Source organism: Coregonus lavaretus, assembly GCF_964263955.1.
Source record: "Coregonus lavaretus genome assembly, chromosome: 2".
NCBI lineage: Eukaryota > Metazoa > Chordata > Actinopteri > Salmoniformes > Salmonidae > Coregonus > Coregonus lavaretus.
In genome coordinates, this window is record NC_139989.1 from 47,278,468 (window position 1) to 47,302,117 (window position 23,650).

The window sequence follows — 23,650 nt, forward strand, 5'->3', positions numbered from 1 at the left end:
TGGTTGATAATGAATTTAAACACATGTACCTTATAATCATATAATGACCAAAAGAGTGCCAAGCTCCACTGCCAGATATTTTGAAATGTCAGCGCTGTGATATGTTGCCTCAAATGTTGCATCAATTAGTCTGTTACAGAAGTTTCATCGAGGAAAATATTTGTGCTGATGAGTTCTGAATCTTCTCAAATAACATCAAAGCAAAGTACAATCATCCATTCTGGAGTGGGGGTAATCTAAAGTGACTTGTATCCAAGCCAAGCTCATTGGCCACTGTGAAGAAACAAGCACTATCTTGATCTATGACTCAAATGGGCAACAATTAATTACCCTTTTCCTGTCAAATGGAAATCCAACTTTTGGTTTACTGTTAGGAGATGTCCTTATTTTTACTGAACGATTGCTTGTTAGTATTGTTGTTACAATACTCTACAGTCCCTTGCTTTAGGGAAAAATGTCATAAGGCTTGTCTAAGTCCAGCTGTTGTAAAAGCTGTGATTGCATTTTAGAAATAGAGTAATAGTTATATACAAGAAATAGAGAGAGAGAGAGAGAGAGAGACAGATTTCAGCGTTTTTTTCACACATTTATTGTAATAGAATTAGATTGGAAGTTTCAACATGAGCCATCAGTTTAATATGAATAAATAGGCAACAAAATAAATATATCAATAAATATACTGAGGTTTGCATAAATACATTGGAGGGTCAAGGAGGATGTGACGTTGTTCATTACGAAATCATTCCAATACAACCGGAATGCATGTAAATCTCATAATTTGATTACAACAATGAAAGAAAAACGCTTTATAAATAAAATCTAAAATATAAGCTTAGTACATAGTACTTGGTTGTATATAAGAAACCGACTGTCTCTTCATTTAAAAAAAGTCTCATCCCACTCTAAATCTAGAATTGTTTTTCAACCTGGATAGAAAATGATAGAATGCAGCCTATCAATCTTATAAATACTTCTTTGGTTTGTATCTTGTAACAGTTCAGAATATTAATGGAATGATTCCCCCTCTTCATTTGTTGCTGTTGAGGAAAATAAAAGATTACATTATTACAATATAATTGACAATGTGAAGTGGATTCAGAACTTTTTGTGAAGCTAGACAAAAAAAATCCCCAAGTTTAGGATAATAAAAGATTAAAGTAAATGTCACTTGAACCTAGACATATTTCTGTAAGCAATACTCTGCTGTATTTATGACATAATTTTGTCCAATCAAACTCTCTGTTAAATGACAGTCATCCTATCTGTGTTGTTTTACCTGGTCGGTTTACATCCTTAGGCTGTACGAGTTTATCTTGTACTTACTTGGCCAGCATCTTCTCAACGACCCTCTTGACCCAAGGAGCACTGACATCCAGACAAATCTCCTGACCGCCCTGGCTCAGAGTGGCACTGCAGGACAGACACACAGCACAGTCAGACAATCACGAAACCTGGTAATAACTACATTTTAGTGTCAGCATTAGCTAGTGAAAGGTGACGGTAGGGAGTAGTACTGATTAATTTAAGTTATATATTTTTAAGTTAACGTTATATAGTAACCACATTTAATGTCAACATCATATAATAGCGATATTTTACAGTAAGCATTTGCCAGTGTAATAGGACTCTAACCAGGAAGCAGCAGGACTCACATGATCTCAGTGTCTCTGCAGTGCGAGCTGGGAGGGAACATCTCCACCTTCTTAATGAGTTTACCAATACGTCTGCTCTCCGTCTCGATGCAGCGACATCGCAGGTCAGCCCCCACGCCTCTCAGACTCATCCCTGTTAGAGGAAGAGGTCATGGGTCAGCGGTAGAAAGAATACACAGGCATCCACCGTGATGACAAACACACTTGATTAGTTAGAGAAAGGGAAAGAGAGAGAGAGAGTCATCCACGCATGAATGTAAGTTGCTTTGGATAAAAGCGTGTGCTAAATGGCATATATACAGTATATATATATTACATATATTAGAGAGAGAGAGATGCAGATAGACAGATTGATTTGTATGTACAACAAGGTACAAAAAAACAGTACGGTATATAAAGGTAAATAGTAATCCTACTGCTCATAACCATTATATTCATGTCCATTGGTATCAATGCATTGAGTCAGAGTGATGTAGGTAATAATATAAACTCACCCTCAGTGATGGTCAGGAGGGCCAGGAGCACAACGACAAGGCTGGCTGACATTCTGATGCTCATCTTGGAGTTACAGATGATCCTACTAGAAATCCTCAAATAAAGTCTAATGTTGTTATCTCGCTGGTAACAAGTATTTTAAAGTATTGTATTGTTATATATTTCTCTCTTTGTCAGTCTTGTTGCGAGTTCTTTCTTTCTTTCTCTCTTTCTTTCCTTCTCTGTCTGTGGTGAGTTTGAATCTGCCGCTGTGAGGAGAGAGCTGCTTTGTCTGCCACTGTGGGGAGAGAGCTGTTTTAAAGCCGAGTTCTGGAAGTGAGTCATTGTGGCATATGGAGATTGTGAAATCCGGGACTTGGCTGACTGACTGGCTGATTGAGGCAGGGAATTTTTCAGTTTAACTCATGAGTGACAGCAAGACTCTCTTGTGATTTGTTTTTACACTGCTGCTAATCACTGTTTATTATCTATGTATAGTCACTTTACCCCTACCTACATGTACAAATTACCTCGACTAACCTGTACCCCCGCACATTGACTCAGTACCGGTACCCCCTGTATATAGCCTCAATATTGTTATTTTATTGTGTTACTTTTTTATTGATTTTATTTTTTGCTTTAGTTTATTTAGTAAATATTTTCTTAACTCTATTTTCTTAAAACTGCATTGTTGGTTAAGGGCTTGTAAGTAAGCATTTCGGCGCATGTGACAAATAACATTTGATTTGATTCGATTTTGATTTATCAACAGCTTTCTCATGGAACAACCTCTGTCTCATCAAACAGATGGAAAAATGCCAAATTAAAGTGTTATGAAATGTTATGAAATGCTTGAGTTTTGAATGCATTGATGATTCTTTACTAACCAGATTTGTTTTTAACTATTAATATGAGTAAAGTGCACAGCGCTATATTGCTCACTCACAACTATGTATTAACACATTTAAAATGTGTACATTGGAATCCTAACTGACATCGACTAATAGAACATTTCTAATGCAACCTAGCTGTGGACAAATGGGTGAAATATGCGTATTGTGTCACAAGACATTCGTCACACAGGATGGACTGTTTCAACAAAGAATCATCATCGCCAGTGATTAGGCTCACCAGATCACAAAACTCCTGAACTTAACTATGATATAAGGGCCAATAGTTTTCCCTGACCGCCTGGCCACGGACCCTAATCATCATTCATTTAGACTTTTTTTTATTTATTCTACCATTGAAAGGGGCATGATATACTCTATGTTCGCTCACCTACTGTATGATGGTGAGTTTCAAATGAAGACATAGTAGAGAAAAGTAGGCAGACAACACAATGCTTGAATTGAATCCAATTGAATGAAATTCAATACTCTTTTATTAAAAGTATTACATTTTATTGCAAGTAGGCCTAGTTTACACCACCCGGGCCTCTAAAGCTGACGGATGTTTTATTTACAAAAATAGGCCTACCTAATAACACTTTAAATCACAATCTCTGTGCATGCTTTACACCGATTATAGAAAACATTAAGACCACCTGCTCTTTCCATGACATAGATTGACCAGGTGAATCCAGGTGAAAGCTATGATCCCTTATTGATGTCACTTGTTAAATCCACTTCAATCAGTGTAGATGAAGGGGAGGAGACAGGTTGAATAAGGATTTTTAGGCCTTGAGATATGGATTGTGTATGTGTACCATTCAGAGGGTGAATGAGCAAGACAAAATATTTAAGTGCCTTTGAACGGGGTATGGTAGTAGATGCAGGGCACACCGGTTTGTGTCAAGAACTGCAACGCTGCTGGGTTTTTCACACTCAACAGTTTCCTGTGTGTATCAAGAATGGTCCACCACCCAAAGGACATCCAGCCAACTTTTAATATTTGGTATACTCAGTCTATATCACAATCTCTGTCCACACTTTAAACACAATTTTCTGTTATAAGCAGGAAGTGACAAACAATAAAATTTAAGTAAACATTGAGTAACTGAGATTACATTCCTCCAGACAGGCAGGGTGCCAGAGACTCAGCTCAAAAAATGAAACATGAACCAACACATCTGGCTGTACAACTACGACGTCACACCATGTATGGCCATCCAGCCCCCATCTATGAGAGGAAGTGTGTGTTTTTTTTAAATAGTAATTGTAATAAGATTGATGGGTGATTTTGTATAGTTCAAAGATTGTGTTGCAATGCTTGTGCTATAAGTAGGGACAGGAGTTTTTCCTGAGCTGAAAGTGACCTCACTGGGAAAACTCTGGTTATAGTCAGTAACGAATAACAGAGGTCTCGTTTAAGTGGTAAGGCGAAAGCAACTGACTGTAGACAAAAGTCAAGGAATGAAGTCAGCAAGGTGCATCTGCAACAGCTGAAAGTCAGACACTATAGGGACAGGTTGAAATTTACTGGAGGGAGGGTTGTGTGTTTTTTTATTGGGCACAGAGGAGGGTAGTGTGTTTTTTCCCTGGTTTACATTCACTCTTCTGCTCGTACTTTCCCTGTAAACAATGGCTTGATTTACTTTTTCTATTACCCTAATAAAGTTTAGAAACGTTTGTGAAGGTTTGGTATGGTGTGGCTATTGTTAAGCTTTAGCTACTGTAGGCCTATGATATTGTCACGACTTCCTCCGAGGCTGCCTCCTCTCCTTGTTCGGGCAGGCTTCGGCGTTTGTCATCACCAGCCTTCTAGCCACTGCCGCTCCTCATCTCATCATTCCATTTGTTTTGTTTTGTTTATTACACAGACCTGGTTCATATCCCCTCATCAGTACCTGTATAAGTGTTCCCTCTGCCCCCTTGTCTTTGTGTGTGATTGTTTATTGCGGAGGTTCGATTAGCTCGGTGGAGCTCTTTGTTATTTTGTATTACCGGGTTATTTTCATCCGTGTGCTTCGTTGTTTTTCAGTGCGCCTGTTTTCCGCACTGAAGTGTTTGACGCATTGCTACGTACTACTGTGTTCGGAATAACCCTTTTATTCTGTGATTTACCCTCCTGCGCCTGACTCCTTCAAATCACCCATCACAGATATGAAGGCAGTGTGCCCCAGCTCTCCCGGCCCGGCTCTCCAACTAACTCAGAAGTTGAACTTGAGGTGAGGAATTCTGTTTCAGGCCTACCAGAGTTTCTCCTATAATATAACAATATAATGCTTATTTTTATAAAAATATTAGGATAAAAAATTAACGAATTAGCCTCCTTTTGTACGTCTATATCTGTATAGCAGACGCAGGAGCCATCTGTCATAAAGAATGCAATTTTCCTTCGCCATACTAGTGGCTAATGCTACTTCCTGATGTTGTGCCCCGTGTAGAGCCAGGGGTCACCCTTAGTGGAATTACCAACAACCGGATGCATCCGGTTTTCAGGGATACAGCTAATTCAACCTACACCATATGTACAAAAGTATGTGGACACCCCCTCAAATTAGTGGATTCGGCTATTTCAGCCACACCTGTTGCTGACAGGTGTAAAAAAAAAAATGAGCACACAGCCATGCAATCTCCATAGACAAACAGTGGCAGTAGAATGGCCTTACTGAAGAGCTCAGTGACTTTCAACGTGGCATCGTCATAGGATGCCACCTTTCTGACAAGTCAGTTCGTCAAATTTCTGCCCTGCTAGAGCTGCCCCGGTCAAATGTAAGTGCTGTTATTGTGGAGTGGAAACATCTAGTAGCAACAACGGCTCAGCTGCGAAGTGGTTGGCCGTGTAAAAATCGTCTGTCCTCGGTTGCAACACTCACTACCGAGTTCCAAACTGCCTCTGGATGCAACGTCAGCACAATAACTGTTCGTCGGGAGCTTCATGAAATGGGTTTCCATGACCGAGCAACCGCACACAAGCCTAAGATCACCATGCCAAGTGTTGCCGCCATTGGACTCTGGAGCAGTGGAAACGCGTTCTCTGGAGTGATGAATCACGCTTCACCATCTGGCAGTCCGACGGATGAATCTGGTTTTGGCGGATGCCAGTAGAACCCTACCTGCCCCAATGCATAGTGCCAACTGTAAAGTTTGGTGGAGTAGGAATAATGGTCTGGGGCTGTTTTTCATGGTTCGGGCTAGGCCCCTTAGTTTCAGTGAAGGGAAATCTTAACGCTACAGCATACAATTACATTCTAGACGATTCTGTGCTTCCAACTTTGTGGCAACAGTTTGGGGAAGGCCCTTTCCTGTTTCAGCATGACAATGCCCCCGTGCACAAAGCAAGGACAATACAAATATAGTTTTTTAGAGATCGGTGTGGAAGAATCGCCCAACATCAGTGCCCGACCTCACTAATGCACTTGTGGCTGAATGGAAGCAAGTCCCTGCAGCAATGTTCCAACATCTAGTGGAAAGCCTTCCCAGAATAGTGGAGGCAGTTATAGCAGCAAAGGGGGGACCAACAGATCCGACCTGCTCCAGGTCGGATCTGAATGCATATGGATGTCTGTGAAATGTCTCAAATGTCCGGTAAATTAAAATGTTCCTTGTCATGTTGTCCGGCGCCAAATGTTTCTAAGGGAAACTCTGATATGTCATATTGTTTTTTGAAGATTTTAGAATATTCGCATGAAATCTGTCACCAATTGGATGGAAACCTAGCTATAGACAACCTAAAGACTACGGCAAGTGCGCTAGTCCAGTGTCACTTTGATTATGTCTGCACATCATGGTTTACCAGCAGCCCCAAACATCTAAAGAATAAGCTACCAGTCAAACAAGTTTGTAAGAATTATACTTAAACTCCCCCCTCATACTCATCTGGAGGTTCAGCATGTTTTTGTCTCTATCTCTGTAAAGTGTCTGTATCTATGTAATTGTATATGTATTTATGTAAAAAAAAATAGGGACCACAATGGAAATCAGTCCGCGACTTTATTGTGCAATCCCAGTCACTTTCAAAAATCTTATTTTAACTGACAAATAAAATCAATCAATCATTCCAAACTGTGCAACGGCCAATTGATGAATAGAAAGAGAAATCTGTTACAAAACACCAAAAAGTGTAATGACATTCGGAGATTGTCAAGCCAAGCCTTTGATACTGGGTAGGGAGGGATGTATGTTCTGTTTGTCGAGATTGACATAGTCTATTTATTGTGGTGCTGAAAACCCAAACCATGATGCTGAAGGTCCCGACGTCGGTATGCTTTGTTTATTGGTTGTGTGGTGCATTGGCACAGAAACCTGTTGGTGGACAATTCGTTGCATTTATTTTATATAATTATAAATATGGCATCAAAATGTAGATAATCGTATTTCCCCCTAGCTGATCATTGTTTGCAGCTGGCTCTGATAGTGAAGTAATGAAACAGGCAGGGAGAGTGAGCTTGTCTGTGGTGCTCGGCGAAACCTCAACCTTCTGGCCTGTAACCCTGCGTGGCATGGACAGTGCCACAAAAGCATACTGAAGTGCCAAAGTCGATATCCACGGTTATAAACACAGGGTTGCTAGTTATTGCTATTTTGAGTTAATTCTATGAGGGGGGAGGGTGTTCAATTTTTTTTATTAAAATATTTGTAATGTTGGTGAGGGGGGTGCATTTTTATTTTGAGTTGACCAGCCCCTCCCCCCCAGTAAATGTCTATCTTTCCCTAACCACGTTTCCAGCCACAGTTTTTATGCAAGTAAAGTCATACATATAAAAAAATCACAACAGCTGTGCCTGTGATGGAAACAGGAAGTTTCGGTACAATTTGTAAATGCCGACAGATCATTTGTTCGTTCGACATGGTGGGATCTTTTTGTGTCTTTAAAAAATGTGTTATGCAAGAAATGGTGGTGGAAACGCAGTAAACTTGGAGTCACACTATGATATGGTGTGTGGTCCTCCCACTACTACTCGGGAAACCATGCAGTTTATTAGGCTACAGATTAAATAAATTATGAACTTCACAGGGTGGTGAAAGTGCACTGTGATGAGATTGATGCTCCTTTCCAATAAATATCGAGAGTCTTATTCTGGTGACATGATCAATGCTTGACTGCCATTTGGCAAATACAAATATTCATAATAATCTCATCATGTAGACTAGTGTAACACTCTGGCTCCGGGACTTTTGTATTTGAGCCAGGGTGTATTGTGTTTTGTTGGGTTTTGGGTGATTTTCTATGTTTGCATTTCTGTCACGTTTATTTCTAGGTTTGGTCATTGACTCCCAATCGGAGGTAACGAGTGTCAGCTGTCGGCTCGTTATCTCTGATTGGGAGCCATATTTATACTGCATGTTTTCCTGTGGGCATTGTGGGTTATTGTTCCTGTTTAGTCTTTGTCACTATTGGACTTCACATTCGTCGCTTTGATTTGTTGTTTTTGGTTGCTTTAAGTAAATAAAGTACCATGTTCGTTTCACACGCTGCGCCTTGGTCTCCTTCACTCCTCGACGACCGTGACAGAATAACCCACCAAAGAAAGACCAAGCAGCGTGTCCAGGAGCAGGGAGACTGGACATGGGAGGAGGCACCGGGCAAGGAGATAGAGAGGCTGGCGATGGCCCAGGTGGGCACATCGTGGTCCTGGGAGGACATGCTCGGAGGCAAGGGACCTTGGGGAAGGATCAAGGCCCTGGCGAGAGAGGAGCAACGGCGGCAGCAGGGCCATCGTCGGAGGGTCGTGTGTCAACCCCAGAAAATTTTTAGGGGGGGGCACACGGCATGGACGACGGGGCTGACGGAGGAGAAAAGGGGGAGTATCCAGGAGGCCACCAGGCCAGGGGTACACCGCCCTGTACGTCCTGTGCTGATGCCTCACACAGAGTGTGTGAGGGTAGGCATTCAGCCAGGACGGGTGGTGTCCGCTGTTCGCTCCAGGCCTCCTATCCGTCTCCACAGCCCGGTCCGGCCTGTTCCCGCCACCCGCACCAGGTCTACGGTGTGCGTCGCCAGCCCGGTCCGGCCTGTTCCTGCCACCCGCACCAAGACTACGGTGCGCGTCGCCAGCCCGACCCGGCCTGTTCCTGCCACCCGCACCAAGACTACGGTGCGCGTCGCCAGCCCGACCCGGCCTGTTCCTGCCACCCGCACCAAGTCTACGGTGCGCGTCGCCAGCCCGACCCGGCCTGTTCCTGCCACCCGCTTCAAGACTACGGTGCGCGTCGCCAGCCCGACCCGGCCTGTTCCTGCCACCCGCACCAAGACTACGGTGCGCGTCGCCAGCCCGGTCCGGCCTGTTCCGGCCACCCGCACTAAGTCTACGGTGCGCCTCAGACGGCCAGAGTCTGCCGTCTGCCCAACGGGGCCTGAACTGCCCGTCTGCCTAAAGCCTGCAAAGCCGCCCGTCTGCCATGAGCCATCAGAGCCGTCCGCCAGACCAGAGCCGCTAGAGCCTTCCGCCAGACAGGATCAGCCAGAGCCTTCCGCCAGACAGGATCAGCCAGAGCCTTCTGCCAGACAGGATCAGCCAGAGCCTTCTGCCAGACAGGATCAGCCAGAGCCTTCCGCCAGACAGGATCAGCCAGAGCCTTCCGCCAGCCATGAGCAGCCAGATCCGTCGGCCAGCCATGAGCAGCCAGATCCGTCGGCCAGCCATGAGCAGCCAGATCCGTCGGCCAGCCATGAGCAGCCCGATCCGTCAGCCAGCCATGAGCAGCCAGATCCGTCAGCCAGCCATGAGCAGCCAGATCCTTCAGCCTGCCATGAGCCGTCCAGCCAGGATCCGCCAGAGCCAGCCAGCCAGGATCCGCCCCTTAGTCAGGTACTGTCCCTTAGCCCGGTGCTGCCCCTTAGCCCGGTGCTGCCCCTTAGCCCGGTGCTGCCCCTTATCCCGGTACTGTCCCTTAGTCCGGTGCTGCCCCTTAGTCCGGTGCTGCCCCTTAGTCCGGTGCCGCCCCTTAATCCAGTGGGGTTTAATTGGGGGGTGGTCATGTGGAGGAGGCTAGGGAAGCGGGTGGTGACTAAGGTGGGGTGGGGACCACGACCAGGGCCAGAACCGCCACCGTGGACAGACGCCCACCCAGACCCTCCCCGAGACTGTATGCTGGTGCGCCCGGAGTGCGCACCTTTAGGGGGGGGTACTGTAACACTCTGGCTCCGGGACTTTTGTATTTGAGCCAGGGTGTATTGTGTTTTGTTGGGTTTTGGGTGATTTTCTATGTTTGCATTTCTGTCACGTTTATTTCTAGGTTTGGTCATTGACTCCCAATCGGAGGTAACGAGTGTCAGCTGTCGGCTCGTTATCTCTGATTGGGAGCCATATTTATACTGCATGTTTTCCTGTGGGCATTGTGGGTTATTGTTCCTGTTTAGTCTTTGTCACTATTGGACTTCACATTCGTCGCTTTGATTTGTTGTTTTTGGTTGCTTTAAGTAAATAAAGTACCATGTTCGTTTCACACGCTGCGCCTTGGTCTCCTTCACTCCTCGACGACCGTGACAACTAGCCTTCCCTACCCGCACAGTATCTGTGAGCTGTTGTCTAGAGTGCATGTAGCAGAGGTGGGACAAAGTCATTGTTATGCAAGTCACAAGTAAGTCTCAAGTCTTTGCCCTCGAGTCCCGAGTCAAGTCGAGTCAAAGATGAGGCAAGTCCCAAGTCGAGTCAAAAGTCAAAGCCATCAAGTCTCAAGTCGAGTCCAAAGTCCTACATTTTAGTTTCGAGTCATTTCAAGTCCTCTTAGCAAGTCTTTGCAAGTCATTACAAGTCCTCGTAGCAAGTCTTCTCGAGTCATAAGGCGCAAGTCCAAGTCAAGTCACGAGTCATTGATGTTAAAGTCCAAGTCGAGTTGCAAGTCTTTGTACATTTTGTCGAGTCGAGTCTGAAGTCATCAAATTCATGACTCGAGTCTGACTCGAGTCCAAGTCACATGACTCGAGTCCACACCTCTGGCATGTAGGCACATTCGCTATTTAATGCAAAAGTTTTTGTGACAAAAATATCGGTTGAAAATGCCATAGAAACACATTGAACTTCAGATTTTTATTCAGTACATGAATACGTAAGCGAAAAAGGAAATTTTTGTGTGCACTACCTCATCACACTGATTTATATCCACAAGTCAGTTTGGTGGAAACACACCACTGGTTGGAAAATTGGCATATTTTCTTTATGCAGATTGTATCATATTTGCATGTAAATCTGTGGCCAATTGGATTGAAACCTAGCTACTGATGTGGTTTTCCAATAGCAAGGTTCAGTGCAAAATGGCAGTGTTCCCATTGCTTATACAAGTTTTTCTTTATTGTGTCCAAAAAAACATGTCTCCAACCCCCATATTACATACTCACAAATTGAAAATAGATATGTGTACATTGTACAATCAGTTGGTGTGAGATAGAGCCTCAAATATCACATTAATTTGTACATATCTACTGTATACATGGATTGAGGCAAAGTTTGTTCCTGTTTCAGTCACGTCTTTGGTCACCCTGGCGAGGGTCAAACAAAAACGCCCTAATGATTGGTTGACAATAGAGCCTCCTACAATGCAGGCGATGGCTGCATTCAAATCATGATTACTTTTGATCACATGATTTTTGTAAAGTTCATGCAGTCGACATATAGGACAATTTATAGCCCCACAATGCAACACACTTTGAAAGGACTTCACAAAAGTAACGGGCCCAGTGTTTTTTGCTGGCCAGGTCATGTGATCAGGGAAAAGGTAATTCACAAACATAAACTTTCGGTTAATCCCAAACCACCGCCTCGTGAGCGTTCTGTTGTCGCGTGTTGCTGACGAATCTCCGAGGGTACTTCCAGAGAGTGGTGAGGGGATCAGGAAACCCATCAACCTCAGGACATACTCGTGATGCAATTCATGTTTCACTTTTAAATAATAAAACGACCATGCAATTCAAATTAACAAATCCCCCTGTCATTTTACAAAATATAAACCTCAGTAACAGTTCATTTAATTTGGTAGGTATTTCATCTTTTGCATTTGTCAAGTCTCGACATCAGACATGAACAAATGCACGTGTCATATAATTAGGCACGCCTCTCCATTCTTTTGTGTGAAATAACGCGGTGCCTTACGGTATTCCAATAGCTAGGAAGCCTGCAGCGTTGCAGGCTCAATCGAAGTGCATACCAGAGCGTTTAATTAGATGCTACAACACCCTCGATCATTTTCACTCCTTCAGCTTTGGTACGCTTGTGCGTGAACGCGCAAATGGAGGGGTGAGGGAGGGGAAGGGGGTGATTTGGGATTCCCCCTGTGTGTTTCAACTAGCCTACTCCCTTCATCGGATGTGTTAATATGGGGCAAAATCATGATGTCACAAATGAAGTGATACCACACCAGGGCCTGCGTTGTGAGACGGGGGTTTACGACGGGGAAAGGAGGGGGGACAGTGGAGGGGGCGGGATTAGACCACACTGAGGAACAGATAGTGTGAGTGGAGGACCTGACCCCCCCCCCCCCCCTTTGTATTTTTAGGAACTCATAGAGTTAGAATAGTAGAATATACAAGTTGTAATTTCGAAATTTGGTTGTGCATCAGCAGTTTTTCTCTTGTTATGTCAGTCTTTGACATGGTCACTCAACCTGCCCATGTCAGTTAACTTTTTTTAGATTGGAAATTTGGTCTAGGTAGCTATCTAAACTTTTCTCTATGCCAAATGGCAAAATGTGTAGAATTGCAGGAAATTAACTTAAATACATAAAAGGCTAGGGCCATCAGATTACCTCTGCTTTAAACTAGCCATGTTGATGTACAGTCGTGGTCAAAAGTTTTGAGAATGACACAAATACTAATTTTCACAAAGTCTGCTGCCTCAGTTTTGATTATGGCAATTTGCATATACTCCAAAATGGCATGAAGAGTGATCAGATTAATTGCAATTAATTGCAAAGTCCCTCTGTGCCATGAAAATTAACTTAAATCCCCAAAAAACATTTCCACTGCATTTCAGCCCTGCCACAAAAGGACCAGCTGCCATCACGTCAGTGATTCTCTCGTTAACACAGGTGAGAGTGTTGACGAGGATAAGGCTGGAGATCACTCTGTCATGCTGATTGAGTTAGAATAACAGACTGGAAGCTTTAAAAGTAGGGTGGTGCTTGAAATCATTGTTCTTCCTCTGTTAACCATGGTTACCTGCAAGGCAACATGTGCAATCATCATTGCTTTGCACAAAAAGGGCTTCACAGGCAAGGATATTGCTGCTAGTAAGATTGCACCTAAATCAACCATTTATTGGATCATCAAGAACTTCAAGGAGAGAGGTTCAATTGTTGTGAAGAAGGCGTCAGGGTGCCCAAGAAAGTCCAGCAAGCGCCAGGACTGTCTCCTAAAGTTGATTCAGCTGCAGGATCGGGGCACTACCAGTGCAGAGCTTGCTCAGGAATGGCAGCAGGCAGGTGTGAGTGCATCTGCACGCACAGTGAGGTGAAGACTTTTGGAGGATGGCCTGGTGTCAAGAAGGGCAGCAAAGAAGCCACTTCTCTCCAGGAAAAACATCAGGGACAGACTGATATTCTGCAAAAGGTACAGGGATTGGACTGCTGAGGACTGGGGTAAAGTCATTTTCTCTGATGAATTCCCTTTCCGATTGTTTGGATGCATCCGGATAACACCTTGTCCGGAGAAGACAAGGTGAGCGCTACCATCAGTCCTGTGTCATGCCAACAGTAAAGCATCCTGAGACCATTCATGTGTGGGGTTGCTTCTCAGCCAAGGGAGTGGGCTCACTCACAATTTTGCCTAAGAACACAGCCATGAATAAAGAATGGTACCAACACATCCTCCGAGAGCAACTTCTCCCAACCATCCAAGAACAGTTTGGTGACGACCAATGCCTTTTCCAGCATGATGGAGCACCTTGCCATAAGGCAAAAGTGATAACTAAGTGGCTCGGGGAACAAAACATCAACATTTTGGGTCCATGGCCAGGAAACTCCCCAGACCTTAAACCCATTGAGAACTTGTGGTCGATCCTCAAGAGGCAGGTGGACAAACAAAAACCCACATATTCTGACAAACTTCAAGCATTGATTATGCAAGAATGGGCTGCCATCAGTCAGGATATGGCCCAGAAGTTAATTGACAGTATGCCAGGGCGGATTGCAGAGGTCTTGAAAAAGAAGGGTCAACACTGCAAATATTGACTCTTTGCATAAACTTAATGTAATTGTCAATAAAAGCCTTTGACACATATGGAATGCTTGTAATTATACTTCAGTATACCATAGTAACATCTGACAAAAATATCTCATAACACTGAAGCAGCGAACTTTGTGAAGACCAATACTTGTGTCATTCTCAAAACTTTTGACCATGACTGTACTGTAGGTGTGAACCAACATATTCACAAATGTATTTAATCTATTTTAAATAATTTTAGTATATTAGTTGTATTATTCTATTTAATGGCAGAGACTGCTGTTATATATTTTACAAATAAATGTACAGTAGTAATTTTTATTCAGCACATTTCTGAGCTTATTGTATTAGTCAACATATACAGTATGTTGGATTGCTCTATTACTCTAAGTGGTAAATTATGAATTAATTATTCTAAGTCAGGGATGGGCAACTTTAATTTCCTGCAATTCTGGAATATATATACACTACCAGTCAAAAGTTTCGACACACCTACTCATTTAAGGGTTTTTCTTTATTTTTTACTATTTTTCACATTGTCGAATAATAGTGAAGACATCAAAACTATGAAATAACACATATGGAACCATGCAGTAACCAAAGAAGTGTTAAACAAATTAAAATATATTTGAGATTCTTCAAATAGCCTTTGCCTTGATGACAGCTTTGCACACTCTTGGCACCTGGAATGTATTTCAATTAACAGGTGTGCCTTCTTAAAAGTAAATTTGTAGAATTTACGCCATCCCCATCTGGTTTGGGCTTAGTTGGACTATCATTTGTTTTTCAACAGGACAATGACCCAACACACATCCAGGCTGTGTAAGGGCTATTTTACCAAGAAGGAGAGTGATGGAGTGTTGCATCAGATGACCTGGCCTCCACAATCACCCAACCTCAACCCAATTGAGATGGTTTGGGATGAGTTGGACCGCAGAGTGAAGGAAAGCAGCCAACAAGTGCTCAGCATATGTGGGAACTCCTTCAAGACTGTTGGAAAAGCATTCCAGGTGAAGCTGATTGAGAGAATGCCAAGAGTGTGCAAAGCTGTCATCAATGCAAAGGGTGGCTACTTTGGAGAATCTAAAATCTAAAATATATTTGGATTTGTTATACACTTTTATGGTTACTACATGATTCCATGTGTTATTTCATAGTGTTTATGTCTTCACTATTATTCTACAATGTAGAAAATAGTAAAAATAAAGAAAAACCCTTGAATGAGTAGGTGTGTCCAAACTTTTGACTGGTACTCATATATATATATATATACATACACAGTTGAAGTCGGAAGTTTACATACACCTTAGCCAAATACATTTAAACTCAGTTTTTCACAATTCCTGACATTTAATCCTAGTAAAAATTCCCTGTCCTAGGTCAGTTAGGATCACCACTTTATTTTAAGAATGTTAAATGTCAGAATAATAGATTTATTTCAGCTTTTATTTATTTCATCACATTCCCAGTGGGTCAGAAGTTTACATACACTCAATTAGTATTTGGTAGCATTGCCTTTAAATTGTTTAACTTGGGTGAAATGTTTTGGCTAGCCTTTCACAAACTTCCCACAATAAGTTGAGTGAATTTTGGCCCATTCCTCCTGACAGAGCTGGTGTAACTGAGTCAGGTTTGTAGGCCTCCTTGCTCGCACACGCTTTTTCAGTTCTGCCCACAAATGTTCCAAAGGATTGAGGTCAGGGCTTTGTGATGGCCACTCCAATACCTTGACTTTGTTGTCCTTAAGCCATTTTGCCACAACTTTGGAAGTATGCTTGGGGTCATTGTCCATTTGGAAGACCCATTTGCGACCAAGCTTTAACTTCCTGACTGATGTCTTGAGATGTTGCTTCAATATATCCACATAATTTTCCTTCCTCATGATGCCATCTATTTTGTGAAGTGCACCAGTCCCTCCTGCAGCAAAGCACCCCCACAGCATGATGCTGCCACCCCGTGCTTCACGGTTGGGATGGTGTTCTTCGGCTTGCAAGCGTTCCCCTATTTCCTCCAAACATAACGATGGTCATTATGGCCAAACAGTTCTATTTTTGTTTCATCAGACCAGAGGACATTTCTCTAAAAATTACGATCTTTGTCCCCATGTGCAGTTGCAAACCGTAGTCTGGCTTTTTTATGGCGGTTTTGGAGCAGTGGCTTCTTCCTTGCTGAGCAGCCTTTCAGGTTATGTCGATATAGGACTCGTTTAACTGTGGATATAGATACATTTGTACCTGTTTCCTCCAGCATCTTCACAAGGTCCTTTGCTGTTGTTCTGGGATTGATTTGCACTTTTCACACCAAAGTACATTCATCTCTAGGAGACAGAACGCGTCTCCTTCCTGAGCAGTATGACGGCTGCATGGTCCCATGGTGTATATACTTGCGTACTATTGTTTGTACAGATGAACGTGGTACCTTCAGGCGTTTGGAAATTGCTCCCAAGGATGAACCAGACATGTGGAGGTCTACAAAAAATGTTCTGAGGTCTTGGCTGATTTCTTTAGATTTTCCCATGATGTCAAGTAAAGAGGCACTGAGTTTGAAGGTAGGCCTTGAAATACATCCACAGGTACACCTCCAATTGACTCAAATGATGTCAATTAGCCTATCAGAAGCTTCTAAAGCCATGACATCATTTTCTGGAATTTTCCAAGCTGTTTAAAGGCACAATCAACTTAGTGTATGTAAACTTCTGACCCACTGGAATTGTGATACAGTGAATTATAAGTGAAATAATCTGTCTGTAAACAATTGTTGGAAAAATTACTTGTGTCATGCACAAAGTAGATGTCCTAACCAACTTGCCAAAACTATAGATTGTTAACAAGAAATTTGTGGAGTGGTTGAAAAACTAGTTTTAATTACTCCAACCTACAGTGGGGGAAAAAAGTGTTTAGTCAGCCACCAATTGTGCAAGTTCTCCCACTTAAAAAGATGAGAGAGGCCTGTAATTTTCATCATAGGTACACGTCAACTATGACAGACAAATTGAGAAAAACAAATCCAGAAAATCACATTGTAGGATTTTTTATGAATTTATTTCAAATTATGGTGGAAAATAACTATTTGGTCACCTACAAACAAGCAAGATTTCTGGCTCTCACAGACCTGTAACTTCTTCTTTAAGAGGCTCCTCTGTCCTCCACTCGTTACCTGTATTATTGTTAACAAGACATTTGTGGAGTGGTTGAAAAACAAGTTTTAATGACTCCAACCTAAGTGTATGTAAACTTCCGACTTCAACTGCATATATATATATATTACATTTTAGTCATTTAGCAGACGCTCTAATCCAGAGCGATTTACAGTTAGTGAGTGCGTACATTTTTTTTTTTTTCACACTGGTCCCCCGTGGGAAACGAACCCACAACCCTGGCGTTGCAAACGCCATGCTCTACCAACTGAGCTACACGGGACTACACTATATATTGTTAGTATTATTACTATTTATTATTGGTCCGATGGACTACAAAAGGGTGGGGCATCCAGTTGCCCATCCCTGCTCTAAGTGGTAATTGCAAAATAAATGTACACATACATGTTATTCAATCATTGCACCCACACTGCTCGCGCGCGTCAGCGAGCGTCTGCGTGGCCAGGCGCTAAAATAGAACTTGGTTTTATTTGTGAAGCTCGATGCGCTGCAAGTCGTGCCTCTTCCATCTCCTCATTGGTTTTTAGGAGCATATACCCAAGTTGGTGATTGAAAGATTAACTGAGGTCCACACTCCAGTCCAGTTGCTGGTGGTAATGCATCTTAAAGTTGGTTGCCAACCGACATATAAAGTCCAAAGAAGCTTGAAGGAAGCCTGAATTTAGTTTAGTGTTTTATCTGTGGATTAATTGTTGGATTGGAGGACCTTGTGCATTTCAGGTGAAATAACAACCCAATGTTTATATCCCAGGACAAATTAGCTAGCAACAGCAAGCTAGCTAGCTAAATTGCCATAAATGTTTCATGCTTTTTGACCTGTCCCCAAGTTAATATAGTTGGTTCAGAGTACGTTTTGATATTTCAACATGAGTGTCCTGATCGTGTCTGGTGTGGGAGTAAAAGATCTACATGCGCGCGATTACGCACGCGTGCGGCCTGTTCAGAATGTAATGTTTTTGAATGTGATGGTGTGATTTTTCATTTATACCACAAGATGGCGTCATGCTCACTTTTGGAGCAAAGTCTCTCCTGGACACACTCTCAACATGACTGTAGGTATTCTACAATAGAAATAGCTTTTGGTCCTCTGTAGTTAACATGTGGTTTGACGTAGACTCATAGCACTGTATTCGAGTCCTTGGAAATGTGCTCCTTCATAGAGCTGTAATATTTGTTTATTTGCCAAAAGCTATTTGAAACTGATGGCATGGGGGGGAGAAATGGAATAGGACACAAACATTACATCAGATCAAGAGGATGGTGAAAACTCTAGTAAAGCAAAACGTACTGACCTGATGATTTATGAAATGCCCACTTCTTCTGGATCCCTCCTAAATGCAGAGAGAGTGAGTCAAGCATACACACTCACTCATTCACATAATAATACATATGCACACACTTCCCGTTATTTAGTTTCTTACATCACTATTGTTTGGCTCAGCAGTTCCTTAAATGTGGCTGAACTAGTAATTAATAATATACAATGCCTCTCACATTATGCCTGAGTCATTCAACACTGCACTGCCAAGGTTTTAAGTGGATAAAGCTGAGGAGGTGTTTATGTGAAATTGACAGAAAACATCCTCAGTCTTTGAAGTGCTAGTCAATATTTCCTGATAAAAAACATTTGTTAGTCTACATTTTTTCTCCTCAGTTTGATCAGGCTTACACATGTGTCTCAGAATTATGAAAGTATCTTGTAGGGATAGTCTAATATTTTGATAGAATTGGAAACAGAAATATGTAGACGAATGTCTGAAGAATAATATTTTAAACGGCTTTACTGTGCGTGTGTGTGTGTATTTGAGTGAGTGAGAATCTGGGGTCTTAAGAACAAATGAATGGAACTCCTATACTTTTACTTTTACTAAAAAGTTAATCAGCAGGTGAATTTAACTTGGGTATAGCCCTATTTCTCTGTAGGACTAAGCTGCTTTAAATATAATTTACGATGTGATATGACGATCCAGGCTCTGTCGTAGCTGGCCGCGACTGGGAGACCCATGGGGCGGCGCACAATTGGCCCAGCGTCGTCCAGGGTAGGGGAGGGAATGGCCGGCAGGGATGTAGCTCAGTTGGTAGAGCATGGCGTTTGCAACGCCAGGGTTGTGGGTTCGATTCCCACGGGGGGCCAGTATAAAAAATATATATATAAAAAATATATATAATAAGTAATGTATGCACTAACTGTAAGTCGCTCTGGATAAGAGCGTCTGCTAAATGACTAAAATGTAAATGTAAAAACGATGCACTACAACATTTAAGCGACAGCACCATATTTTATGTGTGTATCTAATAACAATATCGGATGGGGCGTTAACTTTCAATTGTTTCTTATAATTAACTGTAATTTAGCCTACAGGCTATCTCAGTATAGGGCCTTTTGTTGGTTTGATAATTTCCATCTCTGGTTTCTCAAAGAGACATTTCAACGAGAAATGAATAACGTTTCTCGTGCCAGCTATAGTCACTATAGCACCATATCTATGGAAATTCAGACGAATTTCTATTATTATCCGTTTTTGTTATTGAAACCACACAACGCGTTTTTCCGCCACGGCATTGGGCCTGTTTCCAATCTGAAGACATGCGTGATGAATTTGGCAAATCATCTGCAGCTTTGTCGGTAACGTAGCCCACCCACACCAGCCCCGTCGCCGGCTGCCCTGGGGTATCAATAGGAAATGTGGAAATCCCAACAAAGGACTGAATCATTAAACACAAACAACCCAGGGCCTTCGAACAATACAAAAGTGCCCTCCGCTTCTGGCATTCCTTTTATGTATTGGCAAGTGCAAATCTATTACTTTCATCATAATACCAGTTTATTCTCAGTTGGCTATTAGGCTTATATAAAAGGCAATTTGACAGTGTTAGCACGGACTGTTATATATTTAAAGGTGTGTGTTTTCAATTGAGTAGCAGGCCGATGGTTTCTCTGTTCATGAGAAATAAAGCATATCAATTACATTTTTCTCAGTGTGTAATTTGACAGTATGACCATCCTGGTACCTCTCGCTAAATAGGGTTCTCATGGAGGAAAAATAATGTCAGCAAGCCTAGTGCCCTTTACGGTAGCCAGATCTAGTCATATGCCTATCACGAAATAACAAGTAGGCTAGCTGCTACATTTAACTGGCATAGTAGCCTAGTTTCAATATGCTCGAATATTATTCCTGTTGCTATTATAATAGCAGCATGTTATGAGCATAATTAGGCTACTATACATTTCTATAGGCTACATTTCCCCCTATAAATTGTAAAAGTTGCAAGGCGCGTGAAATGTCTCTGTCTATAGGGATAGACACCTTCTGAAGGGGACCTATCGGCCTACTGTCCACCTATTTGTTTTGCCACTATAGGTGTCGATGATGGAGTTGGCTCATACTTCTCTTCCGTCACTGCAAGTCCCCAAGATCAACACAATTATTGTGGTGTTGTTAATCTTCACTCTCCTTTGATTTGTCTCACTTAACTTGACTAAAATTAATAGCCTACCACATTTATTTTTGATCGATCTAGATTGATTGATTTAATCTAGCCTTTACATTAATGCAGCATTTTGAATGTGGGCCTCTGGCTGTTGTATATGAAGTGATATTTTCACAAGCATTAGGCCTTTATCCAAAGGACATCATTTCTTGAAAGAGCATAACCCGATTAAAATTATTCCTCACTTTGATTTTATTAAACTTAATGTCAAACTTCGTCTTTTCAACATTGCTAACTCAACACGCTTCCCTACATTATAGTTGTTTAGCCGGTGCCATTTGTGCATAATGTTAGAATTTATGCCTTGATCACACCTACAGTGTTTACATTAACATTACATTTTAGCAGACGCTCTTATCCAGAGCGACTTACAGTTAGTGAGTGCATACATTTTCATACTGGGCCCCCGTGGGAAACGAACCCACAACCCTGGCGTTGCACGCACCATGCTCTACCAACTGAGCTACAGGGGACTATAAACTTGTTTTACACCAAATGTACGCAGCATCATCTGGATATGTGTACAACAAAAGTTCAACATTCATTCTGCTACTGTTTCTGTCAAGCCGTCTATGCATACAATAAGATGCATATGTTCGATAAATCTAAAGTATGCACCACACAGAACGGACTGCAACTGCCTCTGCAACACAATGCTGCAAATGCAAACGCAGAGTTCCATTGGAAATGAATGTACTTCTGGTGTACCAAAATGCAATATGCTGTCGGTGTGATGGAGGCTTCAATTCACACTCACCTCCATTTTTTGCACATGGGCATATGTTGCTAAAATAGTATAAGAAACATGTTCGAAACACTCTTGGTAGGACATTATTATTTATTCAGAAAAAAATAAGAGTTGATTCATGGTTATCGGCTTATACTGAGTTATCTTTGTTTTTGGCGCTTCACGAAATTACAATTATAGGCCATTTTGTTTTTTAAATGTGTTATTGATGTAGTGATAGTTCAGATGATCTAGTGCGGCCAAATGTCTACTCCTACATATATTTTATATTTCGAATAGCCATCCACAAGTAGGCCTAGGTTTAATTGGATAACAGGATTAGGCTATATTTGATCATTTTCCCCCACCGTATTGATCCTATAGTTGTCACTTATTAAACGAATGGTAATATACCGAATGGAATTTGAAATATGATGTTGATATTGGAGTGATGGGATGATGATAGTTAACGGGTGGTACTTTGGTACCCATTGCCTTGTTTCGATTGGTTAAGAGCTTCTCCTCGAGCATAACCATGACATCACAGTCACCTGATCCAATACGGTTACAGTTCCAACAGGAAACCAACGAGAGAGGATGCTGGACATCTTGGAAGAGTCACGGTGCTTCATACTTTTCTCAGCCTCCCCTTTCTCCGTTTAAGGCTAAAAAGTTGTTCAATTTCGTGTTTGTTAGGAGATAAAAAGGCTTTGGGTTTTTTTGAAGGTTTTTTTTTCTCTCTTGAATGACTATCGTTAGAGGACTATCGTGAGAGGGGGCTAAACGCACACATTTTAAGCTTGTTTTTTGTGAATGGAGAGGGCAAAGCATTGCGCGTGAGCATCTATCCCTTTCAAAGAACTGTCCCTTTCCCACCTGTTGGGACAGGTGAATTGGCTCTGCCCGTGGACTATGACATTGGACTTGAAGCCCATGGAAGATTTTGTTATTGACGTAGTAGGAGAAGGACTCAGGGATAACGGAGAGGAGAATCTCGTGTCCTTACCTTTGGAAGAGGCGAGAAGCGCAGATTATGAACCGGACACTTTTTTGTCTTCGAGCGGGCAGGACGAGGATAGGGAGGATTACTCACCCACGTCGAATTGTCCTCCAGCAGTAAGTAAAAGCCCGGCGTCGGTAAAGCCTCCGTACTCCTACATCGCTTTGATAACAATGGCCATATTACAAAGCCCCAAAAAGCGTCTTACCCTCAGCGAGATATGTGACTTTATCAGCCACCGCTTCGTTTATTATCGTGAGAAGTTCCCTGCCTGGCAGAATTCCATCAGACACAACCTTTCGCTCAATGACTGCTTTGTCAAAATGGCCCGGGAGCCTGGTAATCCAGGGAAGGGAAACTACTGGACGCTGGACCCCAATTCTTCGGACATGTTTGAGAATGGGAGCTTTCTGCGTCGAAGGAAGAGGTTCAAACGCCAGCATTTTCGTTTCGGGGTGCTGAAGGAGCAACCCCTAGAGCCCAGTGTCTTTCACAACTTTTATGGTACTTATGGACTTGGCACAGCGGGTCTTCAGCTACCCAGTTTGGAGATATATCCGTTCGGCGTCCATCACCATGCATACTCGTCATGCGCGCCCACCATCCCACCTGTTAGCAGCCTCCTACCGGCTTTGTCGAGCCTGTTTACCCGGAACTCTTTCGCTGCCAAGGCTTTTCTTCAATCACAGCAGCCTGTCACTATCGGGTCCTTCAATCCGAGCCGCTGTGCCACCTTTTCTTCCGCTATGACCCCCAGCGCTCCATACGCGTCCCCTGCGCTGTTCCACTCCGCGGCGTCTCCACATCTCGTCAGTTTACATCAAGAATATCAGAAATTACAGACTCAGCGCAGCACCTCTGACCTGGCTAAATGAGCCGTGCTTGTGAATATTTGAGTTGTGTTTCAGACTTTAAATTGTTGATTTGTATCTCAGGGGATAGAGATTTTTGAAGCTCTTGTGGAAACACAGGTATTTTGCCAATGGTAATTGGATGGACTTTCTTGTTGATCTAGGCCTATTTGAAAAGTTCTTAAGTATGCTGTAGATTTATGCCTTGCATTGATTACATTTTTCATAGCATCTTGCGTTTTTCTTTCTAAA

The 23,650-nt window shown here is 42.5% G+C and overlaps 2 protein-coding genes across 2 annotated transcripts; one reads left to right on the forward strand and one right to left on the reverse strand.

The window, feature by feature from the left end:
- Positions 1-568: 568 nt before the first annotated feature.
- On the reverse strand, positions 569-2,420 carry LOC311104087 (C-X-C motif chemokine 2-like). Its single transcript, XM_084145750.1, has 4 exons — positions 2,147-2,420; positions 1,653-1,785; positions 1,324-1,410; positions 569-1,037 (listed from the first exon to the last, which is right to left on the reverse strand). Exons 1-4 carry the CDS (start codon positions 2,208-2,210, stop codon positions 1,028-1,030), a joined length of 294 nt encoding a protein of 97 aa, XP_084001876.1. The 5' UTR covers positions 2,211-2,420; the 3' UTR covers positions 569-1,027.
- A 20,039-nt stretch (positions 2,421-22,459) lies between these two features.
- Positions 22,460-23,422, forward strand: LOC311101807 (forkhead box protein D2-like; the record flags this gene model as incomplete). Its single annotated transcript, XM_084143006.1, has 1 exon — positions 22,460-23,422. The coding sequence occupies one exon, from the start codon at positions 22,460-22,462 to the stop codon at positions 23,420-23,422; it is 963 nt and encodes a 320-aa protein (XP_083999132.1).
- Positions 23,423-23,650: the final 228 nt, after the last annotated feature.